Below are 19,083 nucleotides of genomic sequence, written 5' to 3'. Positions count from 1 at the left end.
AATATTCCTTTGCATTTTCAATTTGAGGAAACGTTGACTTAAATTGTTTGCACTACACATTCGCATAACACATGATACTTAATCTGTTTGATCTTTCCAATGACTTAGACAAAGCTTGCTGCTGCGAACTGCTTGTTTCAATAATAGCAGTCGGTTTGTCAATTTACAGTGCTAAGTCAAGATCTAGAACACCAAGGTGAAACTGGATCTATTCCTTCCAATAAGAGAAATTAGTTCCATTAAATATCGAAATAAAAGAAGCTAGCGAATGAAGCGAAACAGGAACTGACACTGCAATAAAATCATCACAACATTAATGCTATGAGAAAATCACTTCCATTAGTAATATTGTGTTCAATCTTTGGATTAACTAATGCAATATACTAATATTCAAATTTAATGGTTATTTTCACTCACCTAGGCACAATTGATAACCATACAAAGTTTGATTGGTATGGTCACCTTTGGGCATCCATTCCAATCTCACTATCATTCTATCAATTATCCTAATTAATTTAATGACTACTTGAAAGTTGGTGCACCTTTGGGTCAAACCATAATAATCAAAATAATCATTCCATAATAATTTTGCAAAGTCATAATTCAATTCAATATTTATAACTTTTCCCAGCAAGATCACTTTGCTGACGACATGCTAACCATAATATAAATATTGATTGATAAATAACCAAGCAAGAATCTGTCCACGTTCAAAACATATAAATAATATCTCATAATAAAAATTTTATCAAGAAAGAGAGTAGCTCAATTGGTAAGCATGCTTTGTTTTGAATACTATGTTCTGAGTTCAAAAACCCTATACCTAGCATTATCTTTTAATTTTCTCAATAACAAAAGCAAAATCCGGCCCATAACAGTTCAGCCCATGCATGCATAAATACAATTATTAACCCAATACATAAAACATGTAAGTAATGGAATATTCAAAATAATTAATGGAATATTTATGCCAATAATTCGACAGTTTGAATTGTGAGTAAATGAAACCATTATGCAGCCAACAAATTCGGAATCAACTCATACGAAAACAAACCGACACGACACGTGCTAATAAATATCCACACGGAATCATTATATTCCAATAATGTAAAATCCAAATAAATTCGACCACTACATCCGGAATCAAGATTTTATTAAATCCGGCAAACATCATAGGAATTTTCGGAATCAGTGAACAGTGAGTTCCGAACATTAAACATCAAATATTGCACATAAAACAATAGCGAGATCGAAAAAATATAAATGAAATCGATCTCTATATTAAAAGGAAAATCATGATAGTTTCAACCGTGCTCTGATACTATATGTAAAATTTAATTTACTGAAATAAGAATTTTCAACTATCATGAAAATCACATAATTATCTTTTTATACGGAAATAAACATTTCATAAAAAACATAACGGAATCCGCCATAATGAAATCTCCTTCTTCAAGAAAGCTTGAAGAAATTATTTCTATCACTTAACCCATTTTTTTTGCTTCACCAAAACGTATGAGAAAGTCTGATAAAATGATAATATGGGGAGAGAGAGGACAATTTTTATTTTATTATTATTTTTTACATATTTTTCATTACTATTCATTATTATTTAATATACTATCATTATTTTTTCATTACTTTTTAATTACTATTTACAAAATATTTGAGAATACCTTATTATCCAAACTCAGCATAATCAACTTCTATTTTTTGAGTCCTAGATAAGATTTAGATTCGTAAGTCATCTCAGCTCATCTCAACTCATCTTAACTCATCTCACTACTATTCATTACTATTCAGCAATTTTAACTCACAAATCTCACTACTATTCACAACTCATCTCATTACTATTCATAATCCATCTCAACTCATCTCAAGTCATCTTCGAATCCAAACATTTCCTTAATACTTCCCATTCCATTCATTTTTTTTCTCTTTTCTTGAGTACAGCGAATCTTATGCCTCAGTGAAGGTCTTTTTCCTTTCTTTCTAACCTCATCGAAATTCGATATAAGGTTGAACTTCCGTACTTCCATGTATGTTTTTAAAGTAAATAGTTCAAGTTGATCATTCCATGGATGAGAAATGATGAGTATACATTCTAATACACAAATCTTGCATAGGTTTTTTTTTTTTATTATTATTAATTTTATTTTAAAGTAGATCTCAAAAGAGAATACCTTAACAGCCGATCTGGCTGTCCAACTCCAAACAACAAGCCCCCAATAATAGCCTTCAACATAAGTCCTTCAATTTGCGTATCCTACAGAAGATCACAAACTCCACAAAAAGCTTTCATGCCCTCATTGTCTTCCACCCTAACTACAGAGACAAACCCAGAGAAAACCAAGTCTCATGCCTCCTTGATCTTCCACCCTAACCAAATCTAGAGAATACCTTGCCAAGTCGAGACAGGCTCTTTCTTGCCGAGCCATGAAGGACAAAGATCATCCCCTCGGGCCGCGACGGACTGTTCTCACGACCCCCAAGCGCCCATCCCAAACCCAAGGGTCTTGAAGTGTCCCATTCGAGAATATTGCCCCATTAACTAGCTAAGTTCTTGTTTTTTCTTTTCTTTTTGGTTCATTTGGCCTTCGAACGAGACGGAGACAGAGAGAGCGACTTGTGGTGGAGTCGACGGCGGTGAGAAAATGGCAGCGAGCTGAGTATTGCAAATCTAAGAAAATGGCGGTGTGGTTTTCATAGGGTGATCAAAGCTATTTTTTTTCTTTTTCTTTTTTTTTATATATAAAAAAATGAGATTTGTGTATTAAGGTGGTATTGGATGCTATTGGCGGTGGTGTTAGGAAGAAATTGTGCTCTGTTTTTGCTCCTAAAAAATAGAGGTTTGTCGGGCGGCATCTAGGCTATTTTCATGGTGACGACGGACTGATTTTGAGAATACTGCCCCCTTCGCCACTCCTTTTTTTTTGTATGAAAGAAATGAGATTTGTGTGTTACGGTGGTGCTGGGTGCTATCGATCGTGGTGTTAGGAAGAAATCATACTCTGTTTGAGGAGCAAAAACAAAGGTTTGTTGGGCGGCGTCTAGGCTATTTTAAGGGTTGTTCAAAACTTGTTACGAAGGTTAGACGTGGGGCTTCGCGGTGCACTTTTCTTGCAGTGCCATGCAATGCTCAATTGTCTCATGGTGGATCGATTTTTTTTTGTGGCAAGGGGTGGTGGAACTATGGGTTTAGGTTAACAGAGGCTAGACATAGTGCATTTTCTCTCTATGCATGTGTGTGTGTGCGCAGTGGCTTCCAAGTTCGAGATTGATGTGGAGGGACTATTGTGAGTTTTATCATGCGGTAGTGGAACTGAGATGGCGTCGCATTGGTGGCGGTGGAACTCTGCTTTTTTATCGTGCGATAGTGAAAGTGTGATTTAATTTCCTATCATGAACGAGTCCCTCTTTTTTCCCATGTGAACGAGTGTATTGTAAATTTGATGTTGTTGGTAAAGGGTAAATCACATGACCAAGTGGTGTCCACATAGGTGGGGAAGTTATTTGTTAACTCCCCACCACTATCACAACTCAAGGGAAGTTATTTAACTTCCACATATTTTGGGAAGTTAATTAACTTCCAAGCATGTAAACTCTTTTAAAGATAAGATGACGTACATCATTTGTGTGTGTGTGAAAAAAAGTCCTACAAAAAGGAAAAAAAACTCTCCTCTCTCTCTCTCTTCAATTTTTTTCCTAGAGAAACTATCTAGATCTCTTGATCTTGAAGCGTGAAATTTTCTAGGAAACTCTAGTAGCCTCATAAACGGCGTAGAAGTGCAAACAACTAAGTGACGTGAGCTGTAAGACGAGCAAATATCCGACCTTGTGGGAATTCCGCTCCTTGCGGTAATTCGATTTAACCCTAGTTAACATTAGTATCATAGCTTATGCTGCTTGTTTTCACTCATGTAAATAAGATTACATGTTGTTTGATGTTTTGGAATGAGTTTAAAAGCATGTTATTAATGATATGCCATGGTCTATTGTGTTTCAGATTTTTCATTAGAGGCAAAACAGCCTCTAGAGCAAAAATGAATCTGACACGCATTGGCGGCGCGTGTGGGCGTGTGCAGAGGATTTCGATGTCATTTTTTGACACTTTCGGCACGTGTAATCATGTGTTGGTATCTAAAGTTGATTGCTAGTTTCTTTTATTGAAACAGAGAGTCGAAAATAGTTTTTTTTAAGAAAAAATTATTTGGGACTTTTTATTTTGGTCATACTTCCTCAATTCCAATTTTTCCTGTGTTATGTGATATTTATATACATTAGATATGGATTTTCCATCCATTGAACCATCATGCATACCAGTATGATTTTTTTTTTATAAGAAATTGATGGAGTTGACATTGGTAATTTATTAGGATCATATAAAATGTATGTTTTTTGTTTAAGTGAATGGATAAGGTGTAACTTATAAGTATATCGATGACGTGGCATCCTTATTTATTTATTGTTTTTCCTAGAAAATTTGTAGCAGGATTTTCTTTGGCAATGTAATATTGAGAATGTAATTTTATTATTGAGGCCATATAAAGGCATGTGTTTCACATCTATCAATATAGTTTAAGGTCATCTTAACATGATGCACCAAATTACTAATGTGGCTTCGGGTGGAGCCTATGCGCTGTGTTTAGCGTAATAATTGTTGTTTTTTCATATTTGATGAATGGACTATATGTGCATGAATTTTGAGGATTTAAAAATTAAAAATTAAAAAAAAATCCTCCATAAATTTTATTCAAAATTGATTAGATATGACATTTGAACTTATATAGTGGGAGATAATTATTAGTTTTTTGTGAAATTTTTCGATCTCACTATATAGGAAAGAATTTCATGGTCTAGTTAAATTTAGGAATAAAATTAAATGTGTGCTAATGTCAATCTCACACAATAAATGTAGTGATGGCCACTAAGAACATATTTACTTACCTTACTAAAGGAGAAAAGCTAGATGGAACCAACTATGACATATGGCATAAAAAAATTCAATATCTGCTTAATGAACAAGAGGTCCTTGAAAATCTGTCTCACCTGATGATATAACTTGATGAAGGGAATACTTCTCAACATCATCGTGATATGGAAACCTATTAGGCTTGGGCAAATAAAGATTGGTGTGCACGCTTTACCATACTTAGCAGCATGAACAATGATCTTATTGGAGAGTTTGAGAACTACCCAACTACTCAAGTTATGTGGAACCAACTGAAAATCACCTAAGGGGGGACATCAGCTACTAGGCTCCGTGCTCTCACTTTGAGGTTTGAGCAATATGTTATGGACCCTAAACATGACATGACTGAGTATTTGAGGTCGATGTCTGCATTGATTTGTGATCTAAAGGTTGTTGGCAACAATCTCACTGATGAACAAGTTACCATTGTGATACGATCTTTGCCCGAGTCAACTTGGGGACAAATGAAACTTGTTTTGACACACAGTGAGAATATTAACACTTTCGCTAATATATCTCGCCATTTGGAGCTAGAGGCGGAGCGCATAAATGCGCACCATAATATTCTACTTGTTGCCTAAGCTGGGAAGCGCAAGACATTCAGGCCTAAGCGCAAGCAACATGAGAGATCTGTTGGACCGGCAAATAGTCTTGGGCCAAGAGATGGAAAAGTAGCAAAATGTCACAGACGCAAGCGTGCTGGCAAGGACAATTCCAAAATGAAGTGCTATAACTGTAGAAAAATAGGACACTTTGCTCGTGAGTGCACTAAGGCAAAGAAGGTATCCCATAAACACAACTCTCTCATTACTTAGGTTTGTTCACATATTTTTGTTGCTCATTCAATCCCTGAATGGATTGTAGACACAGGAGCAACCAAACATTAGCTCGAGACCAAGTTGGATTCATAAATTATAGAAAAATACCAGTTGGCAGACCTTACGTTATATTGGGTAACGGAACTCAAGAGGAAGTGCTTGGAGTTGGCACCTACCAACTCAAGATGCGTCTGGGGCGCTTATTACTTCTTCATGATGTGCTACATGCACCTGGTGTTTAATGTAATCTATTTTCAGTTATTTCTATATTGGAACTTGGTTTTAATTTTCATTTTAATGGCCCTCAGTTGGACTTTTATTTGGATAGGGCTTTGTATGGATATAGATTTCTTTCGAATAGTTTCTTTATGTTGGATTTAGATAATTCATCATTTTCTTTTATGGCTTCAAATTATAATGATGTTGTTTCTAATTCATTGAAATGACATGCTAGACTAGGCCACATAGGAAAAGATAGAATGGCTAGATTAGCTATAGAAGGTCTATTGGGGTCTCTCGCTGATGTCAGTCTACCTATATGTGAGCCTTGTTTAGCTGGTAAGGCTTGTAGGAAGCTTTTTGGAAAGGCTCCTAGAGCATCTTATCATTTAGAGCTAATTCATTCTAATATTTGTGGACCTATGAATGTGAAGGCACGTCATGGCGCCTCTTATTTTCTCACATTTATAGACGACTACTCACGTTTCAGTCATGTCTATCTAATCTCTTATCGCTTTGAAATATTAGATTATTTCAAGCGCTTTGTGGCTATGGTTGAGAATCAGAAAGAAATAAATTTAAAAATTCTACGAACTGATCGTAGTCGAGAGTACTTATCTAAAGAGTTTCAGGAACTATGTGAGCAAAAAGGGATACGCATGCAATTAACGATTCCTGGCACACCACAACAAAATGGTGTTGCGGAAAGGAGAAATCGTACCTTATTAGAAATGGTTCGATCAATGATGGTGCAAGCTAACCTGTCAATATCTTTTTAGGGGGATGCTCTTCTAGCTGCTACCTACATTTTGAACTATGTGCCTTCTAAGTCTATTCCTTCAACCCCATATGAATTATGGTGTGATGCAAAATCAAATTTGGAACATTTGTAGCCTTGGGGTTCTGCAGGTTATGTTCACACCATTTCTCATAAATATGGAAAACATGGCCCTAGAATGAATAAGCATATCTTCATAAGATATTCAGAGACCTCAGAGGGCTATGTGATGTTTGGTGAACATCCTAACGGAGGGATGACAGAAATAGAGTCACGTGATGTCATGTTTATCGAAAATGATTTTCTCAATATTGGTGAAACAAAGAATGATCTTGAACTTTTTGAGTTGCAAGAACTTGAGGGAGTTATACCATCTTTAGGTGAGGATGGAGAATTATCACATCCTAGAATCGCAAAAGATAGTGAGAGTATACCACTAAAATGCAACTCACAAGAGTCTTAGTTACGTAAAAGTGAACGTGGAACCATTCCTCCTCGTCGTTTTGAGATTGAAAGGGAATCTTTCATGTGTACTCTGTGTGACTTTGATGACCTTCTTCTTATGAGGAAGCACTAAGTTCACCTGAGTTCTATGGCAAATAACCAAGTTTGGGAGTTAGTTGATCTTCCACTTGGGCGCAAATCTATTGGAAACAAATGGGTTTTAAAAATAAAGTATCAGACAAATGGATCAATTGACAAGTATAAGGCCCGACTCGTGGCAAAAGGCTATACTCAAAGAGAGGGTATAGATTATGAAGAAATATTCTCTCCTGTGGTAAGATTTGCTTCCATCCGCCTTATTCTAGTTATAGTTGCACATATAAATTTGGAACTTTTTCAAATTGATGTGAAAACTGCATTTCTCAATGGAGAACTAGACGAGGAGATCTATATGGATCAACCTGTTGGTTTTGAGGTTGAGGGACAAGAGCGCAAGCTATGCCAACTGAAACGTTCCATGTATGACCTTAAACAATCATTTAGACAATGGTACTTCAAATTTCATGAGGCTATTACTTCAATTGGCTTTGAAATGCTACAAGAAAATCATTGTGTGTATATCAAACATACAGGAAAAAGTTTTTTAATTTTGTCTTTGTACGTGGATGACATCTTATTAGCTGGAAATGATATGGTGATAATTGTAGCCACAAAAGAGTGATTGTCCTCTACTTTTGAGATGAAGGACATGTGTAAAGCAAATTATGTGCTGAGAGTTAAAATTTCAAGAGATTGATCTAGGAAGTTTCTTGATTTGTCTCAAGAGACTTACATTAAGAAAATTCTAAAACGATTTCGTATGCACCACTCCAAACCCATAGACACTCCAATTGAGAAGGGTTATACTTTGAACCTAGATCATTGTCCTAAGAATGATGAGGAAAAAAAAGGAATGACCAAAGTTCCTTATGCAAGTGCAATTGGAAGTCTGATGTATGTTATGTTGTATACACAACTTAACATTTGATTTGCGGTTGGATTGATTAGTCGTTATCAGAGTAACCCAGGACATGTTCATTGGCAAACAGTTAAGAGGATTTTTCGATATCTTCGTGGGACAACAAACCTTGTTCTTTGCCACCAAGGTGGAGACATGAGACTGAAGGGTTATAACGATGCTGATTGGGCTAGTGACAAAGATGAGCAAAAATCAACGATGGGTTACACATTTATACTTAGTGGGAGAGCTATTTCTTGGTGTAGCAAGAAATAATCATGCATTGATTTGTCTACAATGGAGTCAAAGTACATTGCTTGTTCAGTAGCTATACAAGAGGTTGTTTGGTTGAGGAGATTTTTCCAGCGCCTAGAGGTTACAGCTCTTGCAGATGAAGCTGTTGAGATATACTATGATAGTATGGCAACTTTGGCATATTTCAAGGATCCCAAATACCATGGTAGAACCAAACACATAGATATTCGTTTTCATTACATTAGAGATATTGTTGCGCGAGGTGAGATGATCCTACAACATATCTCTACTAGCAAGATGGTAGCTAATCCTCTCACTAAGGCTACTAGTAGAAATGTTTTCCAAACTCATGTTAGGAGTTTGTGACTTCATCGGATTTAATATATGTTGTATTAAGGATACCTTAGACTATATTGTATATTTAACACTGTTAGTATCTATTACAGTGAGATTATTGTGTTTATCTCATATTATTAAATAATTAATACTAAGTGAAAAACACACATTATAAAGAAGTCACTAGGCAAAGATCAGTCCACTCACATGGATGATCACCTTAGCGCTCGAGTAGCGAGCAAGATGAGACAAGTTGATTACTTTGGCGCTTGGAAAGCGAGCTAGTAAATATCTTAATGCTTTAGAGTATTTAAGATAAATTTAAAGAATGTCGCCTTAGCTTGGCTAAGATGAGACTTACAAGAGTCGTATATGAAGTATTTGCACAAATTCATAAAGCCTGATTAAAGCAAAATATGAGATCTTAGATAGGCGCTAGATGAGTGACTGTGCTAAGAAACTCAAGTTAGAGCGCCTTTGTGGTGACTAGACTAAGATTCCTACGGCGTTTGAATGTGACAAGCCCAATTAAGTAGGAGTTTCATCGTAACATACATTTCATACTGTATGTGTTGTAGACGATCATATGAGGGATTGATTGGATGGGTCCCTGCTCCATCACTATGTGAGCGCTAATGGATCATTAAATGATCTATTCATATGCCCTTGAACCTGGAACTATGTCATGAAATGAAAACTTGATGTTACTACTTTAGCATGTTTTCCTAGGGCCACGAATAATACGGTCTAGCGGAACATGTTTAGAAAAGCAGTCAAATCTAATTAAATTGACATTAGTGCCTAGGGAAGATTGTTTAGATTCATACTTGTTATTTTATGTCTCATAGTCCGAGCGATTATATCGTTTTGACTCAATATAATCATGAGCATATTATATATGTGAGATCAATAATTACTTTGAATTATAAACTTGTGAGATATTAAGGACACTTAATCTAGTGAGATCAAATAATATGGGCAGAAACGAGATATAATGAGTGACGTACTATGTTAGTATGATGATGACTTAATATAGTACTCCTACCCTTTGTCTTCTCGTCAGATTGCATGCTTCATTTTCTGTATGAGAAATAATTGATTGAGAGAATATAAGGAGATTGCTAATGGACATAGCACCCATAGTGGACAAGTGAGAGATATTGGTAATAGGTAAAGCCCATGACCAAGTGATGTCGACATGGGTGGGGAAGTTATTTGTTAACTCCCCACTACTATCACAACTCAAGGGAAGTTATTAACTTCCACATTTTTAGGGAAGTAATTAACTTCTAGACATGTAAATTCTTTTAAAGATAAGAGGATGTACATCATTTGTGTGTGTGTGAAAAAGAGTCCTACAAGAAGATAAAAAACTCTCATCTCTCTCTTTTCATTTTTTTTTAGAGAAACTATCTAGACCTCTTGATTTTGAAGCGTGAAATTTTTTAAGAGACTCTAATAGCCTCTTAAACGAGGTAAAAGTGCAAATAACAAAGTGACGTAGACTGTAATACGAGTAAATATCTGACCTTATGAAAATTCCGCTTCTTAAAATAATTCAATTTAACCCTAATTAACAGATGTAATTTTAGACGATAATATATATATATATATATATATATATAAAAGAATGTTCAACAAAGAGAAATAGTCCAACTGTTTAGAAGGGGAACTCATCCCAAAAGAAATATCGATCCGTACAAAAATTTTCTATTTGAAAATTGTAAGCTACGTTGACATGAAAAAATTAGTATTTGTGTTTGCTTCAAGTATTTTTATTATTATTTTTTATTTTTATTTATTATTTAATATTTTATTATTATTTTTTGTTTTATTATTTATAAACATTCCCACTCCCCAAACGTAGTAGTCTCGTTTCGATTCAATCCATTTTCGAGGGGAGAAAAGACAAAGGAAATGTTAGTGACATTGCACAATTTTCAAGAATCAATCGTAACCACACTAATTCAATTATTTTCTCATAATTGATTGATGTTTCTGACTCAGACCGAGACATTCCATCAAAATAATTTTTAATAATGATATAAAAAAATAATTTTATTTTTTATATTCATATCCCTCAAAATTAAACAAATTAATTTCTTTTATTTAATAATTATATAAGAGCCGTGAAATAGTTGCTTATACTTTATATTCTTTACTGGGCCTAAAAGTAAAGGCACGTGTTGATCTCTGTGATTGAGATTTATGTTAAAAAAATGTCGAAAATCTGAATATATGAGTTCAAAAATATTAAACAATTTAAAATTTCATTCAAATCAATTAAGTAAATAGTCGATTTCATAAACATCATAATCTTAATAAATTATACCCTTTATATGATTTATTCATTTTCTCAAGGTAAAATTAGGAGTCACCGATTAGTCCATCAAATATGTTTTAAAGAAAAACCGAAAATATGTATAAAAAGACTTTTGGTAAAAGAGGAAAACGCTTCTACCACCTATAGGAGCTACCAATTCTTTTTTTTAATAGTTAAAAAAGTATTTTTTAATGTGTTTATGATTTTTTTAAAATATTTAAAAGAATTTTAAAAATATTTTAAAAAAATAAAAAATAAAAGTATAATTCGCACTATCAGAATAATGCAGAGATGTCTTTTTCGGTAACTCTAACATTATCTTTATAAAAAAGTAGACTCTACTTAAAAAAGAAGTGTGAAAAACTCATTTTATCTTTATGCATGGATCCATATTTTTACAAAAAAAATATATAAAATTTATATCTAATATTAAAAATATACTTAAAGAAGTGTCTTAAACATGCATACACACAATATATTATTATTATTATTATTATTATTATTATTATTATTATTAAATGTTTGCGGATAATATCACAAGATTGTCAAAACATCTTTATTATCGTGTCAGCTAAAAATAAGACTCACAAGTTCTTCTTAACCACATACATATAATAGATTTAGATAATGATATCATAAGAAAGTCCATATTTGAGGCACCAATTAGACTTTCCAGCACCACTCGTGCTTATATTTTGTTGGATGAATAATGTTATATATAGTCATAAAATATATAAATATTATATAATTATTTTTAAAAAAAATTAAAATTTATTATTAAAAAATTAATTTTCTTTTCATGTAGATTTCGTATTTATTTAATTTTTTTAAAATGATTGCGTAACACTTATATATTCACGATTGTAACTATCATTTTTCTGGTTGGATTTTGTTCTCGATAGTGTATATATTTCATCAACTTTTAGATTTTCCCTTTAAAAACATAAATGGTGATTCCATAGTGATAAAATATATATATATATATATATATATATATATCACATCTTGTATAAGTACTACTTCAATGCATGAATGTAACCACAAATTTAGTGGTCTCCACCGCTATGAAACCCAGTTTTTATCAGATTTTGCGAGGAAATGAGAGGGGTGAGGTGGTTTTCATTATCGAATCTCCTCTTAGGTGCAAGGAATGGATTGCATGGAATCATCTTACAATACTTATTATACGGATAATGGTATATTTATTATTATTTTATAATTATTTTACAACTTATCTTAATACAATCATAGTAATTATGTCATTTCATTAAAAATTAATTTTAATTTTGCATAACTAACAATAATTTTAAATAGAGTTATAAAATTTGTTTTTTCTTAAATTATTAGACAGTAGAAGCAATAAGAATTTTACAAACTTTCAGAAAATTTATGGACAAATAGAATCATCAATTGTCAATTTGATCAATGTCGATGATAATTTTTAAGACTAAGTTTTTTTATTTTTTGGAAATATGAACAAACTCAAAGTCTAAAATCTAAATGAGTAATATTATGTACAATCGTAGAATGTATAAATACCATACAATCGTTTTAAAAAAAATAAAATTTATTATTAAAAAAATATTATTCAATATAAATTTTATATTTACTCTTTTTTTAAAAAAAAAATTATGCATAAAATTTATTATTAAAAAAATATTATTCAATATAAATTTTATATTTACTCTTTTTTTTAAAAAAAAAATTATGCATAAAATTTATTATTAAAAAAATATTATTTTATATAAATTTTATATTTACTCTTTTTTTTTTTTTTTAAAAAAATTACTTCTCCCAACTGAAAGTATCATTTATATCTGTTTGGAGAAACTCAGTCCACAATTGATTGCTCCAAAACAATATAAGACTTTTGCGTTCCTTGGACTGATCAAAGGAAATAGAAACCATGTCAGGTCCCCAGTGCTGCTCTAACCCGCCAACACTCGATCCTAGCGCCGGCTCTGGCCATGTTGAACAGCTCGGTGGCTTACCTGCCTACGTTTCTGGTTCCTCCGATTCCAAGCTTGCCATTATTCTCCTCTCCGACGTATTTGGTACCTACACATATTTCATAACATTCCTTTTACCTCTGCACTTTTTCGTTATTTATTTATTGTCATTTTCGGAAAACGTGGTATTCCCAGTGGTAGGGAAAGAGGAAGAAGATTCATTAGAAATTCACGGGTACACGTCGAGATTCACATCCTCTGTCTGAAGTCGGATCCAGTAAAGTTCATTTCTGATGTGATGAAATGTGCAACTGGCCGACAATCTCCTTCTTCCAGACATCTTACCTCCCAAAAGGAGGACTGAAAACCCATTGAACGATATATATAATAACAGCGAGATAATTTGAAGAAAAGAGGCCAAAACAATTCGCGTATGATTATAAGGTTCCGTCCAAAAGATGTTGAAGTGTATTTTTTGCTCCAGTGAGGGTGTTCACCCCAGTAGAGTGGCGACTTGTGCAGCGAAGATCAGTGTTCTCCCGGGCCTTCTCGATCTTCAACTCGGTACTCTTGACGAACACGATCGCTCATCATGAGCGACTCGGAGCACAGAGAGGAGACAGACTCGTTGCGTCAAGCGTGTGCAAAAAAAATACGTAAAAACTTTACGGTCTTAATTGGAATAGAGAGAGAGAGACTGATCAACGATTGCAATTCCATCTTCAGAAATCTCTGGTTTTGTTGCGAAAACCTGGAATACTTTCCTGATGATTGGTGTTTGTGTTAGTTGTTTATAATCTTTTCCGTTCTTATGCGCGCGGTTGTTTATTTCTTCCTTTTTGATCTGTTCTGGACTCGATCGGTAAGATATGAAAAACGAGATTTTAGTGCTGGATTCTTGTTGAACAAGTAATATACATCGTGCCCATTTGTACCTTCCACAAAATCATAAGCTATGCTATTTTATTGCCCTTTCAACTTCTAACTTTACATGTTTGATTTGTCCTGCAGGCTATGAAGCTCCAAAATTGAGGTATATATATATATGGCTAATTACCATATATTTTCTTCTAACCTTAGTTTACAGGTTTTTGCACTATCAGTTACTAGTTAGGTATATTAGATTATTGTGAATAATATTGAATTAATTTGAATTAAGATATTTTATTGGGTTTTGAAAATAAAAAGAGAAAAAATTGAATAAAAATATTATAAAATTAAAAATTTGTTTGAATATATTTCTTTAATGTTATTTTTGTTTTAAAATTTGTAAAAATTGTATTATTTTTGAGTTTGAATAATATTTGAGAATGAAATTATAAAAAGTTTTGATAATTTTGATAATTATTGTCTCATGATCTCTACGTTCAAACTAGAAGTTGCATGTTTTTGAAAAGTTTATATATGCATCGCTAAACTCGTTTTATGCTATAATTTTTGGCTAAGCTAGATATTTATTTCTTTGAAATTACAAACTGCATATTTCAAACTTGGCTGATTTAGATTGTATTTGGATAGTGAGATATTTTTAAGTATTTTTTGAATAGTAGTAAAAAAGTAATGATAAAATATTAAATAATAGTGAATAATAATAAAAAATATAAAATGAGGTATTCTCAGTACCTAAACTAACCTAAACTAGGCTTAAAATTTGGTCACACAGTGCATGCATGGGCACTTTTGCAATTGCTTTTCTGTTATTTTGGAAGCCGAGTGCAGTAGATAAGTCTAATTGCCTACTTTTGCCTTTGTGAAAACTAATGTCAGCTGCTTTATACATTAAAGGAAGCTCGCAGACAAGGTTGCAGCAGCTGGATTTTATGTGGTGGTCCCTGATTTCCTACATGGAGATCCCTTTTCGTTCGAAAATGCTGATAGGCCTCTACCAGTTTGGATTAAGGATCATGGAACGGTGGGTTTTAGACTGTAATCCTTGCGGAAATTGTTATAAAATTGTCTTTGTTGCGGAGGTCCCTTTTGTGAAACTTGAATCCACTACTGGATTTTCATATGCATGGGATAAGTTAATTCCCAGGGCTGTCTGAAATATATCTGGATTCTGCTGCATAACTTCTTTATTGTCATCATTGCATAAAGCAATTAACAGATCATCATGGTTCATATATACTAGATGAGTTTTGAACTGGCTGGCTACATCCACCTTTTGCGACCATGGTAGATTGGTGACCCCATTATTATTGCTAGCTCCAGGCTCCAGCCATCTACTAATTAATAATTGCTACGTAAATTTCATTATGCAGTTTCATGAGTGCGTGAAACTCTGTTTCATTTTAATAGGAAAAGGGATTTGAGGAGGCAAAGCCAATAATTGAAGCTGTAAAAAGTAAAGGTGTTTCTGCAGTTGGGGCTGCAGGTTTTTGCTGGGGTGGTAAGTTTTTTTTTTCCCTATTGATTCTTTCTTATGTTCCCCCTCTTTTAATTTCCCTTTTTTTTTTTCTAATTGCATAGAGTCATAGTTTCGTAGTCATTCCCCAGGCCTACCCTTCCACCATTATAGACAATGTAAGCTCTTCAAGTTACTGGTTCCGGAAGAGGCCGACTTATGGACTTTTGTACGTTTGTTTTCTCAGCTAAGGTCGTGGTTGAACTTGCCAAGTGTGAACTTATTCAAGCTGCTGTGATATTACATCCTTATATTGTCACTGTGGATGATATCAAGGGTATGGATTCCAATGTCAACCAAATTAGCAAATGTGTCATATATAGTTTGATGGTCATTGTTTGGAATTCATTAATTTCAGCTGTTAAGGTTCCAATTGCGGTACTAGGAGCTGAGATTGACGAAATGGCTCCACCCGAACTCTTGAAACAGTTTGAACAGGTCTTAAGTACCAAACCTGAGGTAGGAATTAAGATCATGATATCTTTAATTAGGTCCCTTTTCTTCAGCTTCAAGTTTAATTCGTCTGGCACGTTATAATGTCTGCTAATTTGTCTTCATGACAACCCTAGCCTCTTGAAACAAATAGTAGCTAGCACATGACGAGCCTGCATTAATCTTACAATAACCGCGTACCTCATGCTGCATGATTAGTCTTCAATCTTCAGCGCATGCAATCAGCCATGCATGCAGCATCTTGCGTAGCTTTTGTTCTCATCGATCGATCCTTTCCCAGTTTTTGAATTCAACACGAGTAATCATGAAATGATGATAATCTTGGATTTTTCTCAGGTGTATAGCTATGTTAAGATATTTCCGAAAGTCATACATGGTTGGACAACCAGGTACGATGATGAAGATGACGGCGCCGTGAAGTCTGCTGAGGAGGCCCATCAGGACCTGTTACAATGGTTTGTTAAGTATGTCAAGTGATCAATTTCCAGGTCAGGTGATCAGATATGTATTCGCTTGTTTGTTACGTACGTAGTCTTGGTTTGATATGAATAAGTACTACAGCAGCATGCATGCATGCCATAATATTATTGGAGCCAATCAAATGCTTAATTGCTTTTCCAGACTATTCAGCCAGCTCGTTTGGTTATAGATAAAATGATATATGAATAAAATATTATTTTTATTTTAAGATTTAAAATGATTTGAAATGTTTATTTCCAAATGATCATCTTGATTAATTATTGAAATCTAGCAAGCTCACTACAAGAAAAATGGACTTTTGTGGCCATTTAATTGCGGCGAAAAGGTTATTTGTGATTAAAACAGACTCATTTTGACTGTAAATAATCATTTCGCTGGAATTAAATAGCCACAAATAAGCAGTTTTCTTGTAGTGACTACAGCGATTATTGATCAAGTCGGTATCATGCAAAGCAATAAGCATGCAATACTAAGTTATACATGTGGGCGGGCAAGAACATGCATGTACGTACGTACAAAGCCATATTCAATTAATTCTAAATTTATGCTCCTTGAATTAGTAATTAATTAAATAAAGAGTACTACGTACGTACAAATGGCAGGCATGAGGCATTCCACGTACATTTATTTAACCTACCTAGCTAAGAAATTAACAAAAGCTTCATTTTTCCAAAGTACATAGTGGGGAATGTTAATTATAAATTAACTGATATGCAACACTTTATCACGTGACATGAACTCGTACATACGGAAAGTCGGAAACTAACTTCAAATTTCTAAAATCTTCATGCATACAATTTTTTTTTTTTGAAAATGTTATCAAGAAATTAGTATTTACTACTGTTGGGTCACGAGTCACGATAATTTTTCGAAAGAGAAATGTTGGTATGCCTTTGCCCCGTTGATATGATACGGATTTAGTGTCACATGATGACTTACTAAAAAATAAAAATATATATATTTAAAGCAAAATAGCATCGAAAGAGAGAGATTAAAATCCTATAAAATTCCATCTACCATTTTTATGACTGTTTTAATTAGTTCTTTAATAAGTGACGTCTTAATATAAATGGAGAGGTACAGTAACATTACTCCTTTCTAAAAAAATGTTTTCAGCTTCTTGAATATATATATATATATATATATATATATATCAACAAAATACCATAATATCGCCATACCACTCGTTTAAAAAAAATTGATTTTGATGTTATTCTTTTTATTATATTTTCATGAAATAAAAGATTAAAATTTGGTTTGAATTCGAACATGAGTTGAGATAGATTGTGAATAGTAATGAGATTTATGAGTTAAAGTTATTAAATAATAATAAATAATTGTGATATGAGTTGAGATAAATTAAAATGAGCTATGAATACAAATGAGACCTGAAAGAATTTTGCCAACAAGAAACCATGACTTTGTCCAAGAAGTTTCTAAATAAAAGTTAATTAAAAAGAATACAGTCCTTAATAAATGGAATAGTTTTTATAAAAATAATAATAATAATAAATAAAAAATAGAAAGCAAATACAAAGTTGATCGAGACTGAGCGAAACGACAATGGAGGAGTCAAGTGGTGACTGAGGGTGCCACCCCATTTGGATGGTCAGGAACTTTTTATAAATTAAATAATATGTTGAGGGGCTTAATGGGCACAAAAAATATCGTGACGCGGTGGGGTGGCCCAATCCACTCGCCTTAGAAGCAAGTGGACAACACACCAGGTAACCGATTGACGCTACGCGGCCTGTCAATGCCGTGTCCCCACCTGATTGCTTCATTGACTTACATCATGGGAAAGCGCGTGGAATCCATCAGCACCTCCTTTTCTCCTCCACATATAAATATAATATATATATATATGTCTTCTTCTTTAATTTTTTAATTACTTCCCTTTTTTTTTTTTCAATTTTCTGACTGCAATGCCCTTGTTTTTTTTACAGTTATTGCCAAAATGTTATTTTATATATATATATATATATATATATATATAGTGTAGATTTTTGAAAGTGCCTAAGAAAAAAAATAATTTTTTTCTTCTGAATTTCCTTATCCTGAAATCTGCCAATTTGAAAGTTTGCAACATAAAGTGATCCATTTATAGCCATTCTTTGAGTTTTTGGACAAAATTGTAGCATATTTTAAAGCCATCAATTCAATCAACGATTCCCCACTTGTAGTCTGTAGATCCCATGTGATGCACATGCATAGATGGAATTCAATGAATACTACATCCTCCCCCCTATTGGTACTGTATATTGATTTAATTTTAATGTGTGTGTATATATTATATATATATATATATATATATATATAACAAAGAGATTATATAGATTGTGAGACAATCCCAAAACTTAAAAATGAAAAAAACAATTAAGGAAGAGTAAAGATATAGACACGTGGAACTATGAACCTCTTTTGTTTAAAGAGAAATGCTATAGCTATAAAGAAATTTTAGAAAAATAAAGTTATAAACTAACATAACTTCATATGATACGTTAGATCTATTTTATAATAAAAATAATTTTATAATTACCATCATATTTTGGCAAAACTACCAACAAGTGTCCTCGTATCTTTATTTCTTTACCCAACCACGTTTTACTAATGAATAACATGCTAACTCTTTGTAAACCTGATTACATAATTATT

The 19,083-nt window shown here is 33.3% G+C and overlaps 1 protein-coding gene across 1 annotated transcript; it reads left to right on the top strand.

The window, feature by feature from the left end:
* Positions 1 to 12,976: 12,976 nt before the first annotated feature.
* Positions 12,977 to 16,573, top strand: LOC108995001 (endo-1,3;1,4-beta-D-glucanase-like). Its single transcript, XM_018970458.2, has 7 exons — positions 12,977 to 13,196; positions 14,103 to 14,124; positions 14,877 to 15,003; positions 15,390 to 15,480; positions 15,683 to 15,772; positions 15,854 to 15,954; positions 16,285 to 16,573. The coding sequence occupies exons 1-7, from the start codon at positions 13,049 to 13,051 to the stop codon at positions 16,423 to 16,425; spliced, it is 720 nt and encodes a 239-aa protein (XP_018826003.1). The 5' UTR covers positions 12,977 to 13,048; the 3' UTR covers positions 16,426 to 16,573.
* The last annotated feature ends 2,510 nt before the right edge of the window (positions 16,574 to 19,083 follow it).

The sequence above is a fragment of the Juglans regia genome, chromosome 7 (genome assembly GCF_001411555.2).
Source record: "Juglans regia cultivar Chandler chromosome 7, Walnut 2.0, whole genome shotgun sequence".
Taxonomy (NCBI): Eukaryota; Viridiplantae; Streptophyta; class Magnoliopsida; order Fagales; family Juglandaceae; genus Juglans; species Juglans regia.
This window is presented reverse-complemented; position numbering and strand designations above follow the sequence as displayed.

What these genes read in the sequence shown, in the direction of transcription:
- LOC108995001 (XM_018970458.2), top strand. Translation starts at nt 13,049, where the DNA reads ATGTCAGGTCCCCAGTGCTGCTCTAACCCGCCAACACTCGATCCTAGC. An exon ending in GGATTAAGGATCATGGAACG is followed by an intron (nt 15,004 to 15,389) that starts GTGGGTTTTAGA and finishes TCATTTTAATAG; the next exon opens with GAAAAGGGATTTGAGGAGGC. An exon ending in CACTGTGGATGATATCAAGG is followed by an intron (nt 15,773 to 15,853) that starts GTATGGATTCCA and finishes CATTAATTTCAG; the next exon opens with CTGTTAAGGTTCCAATTGCG.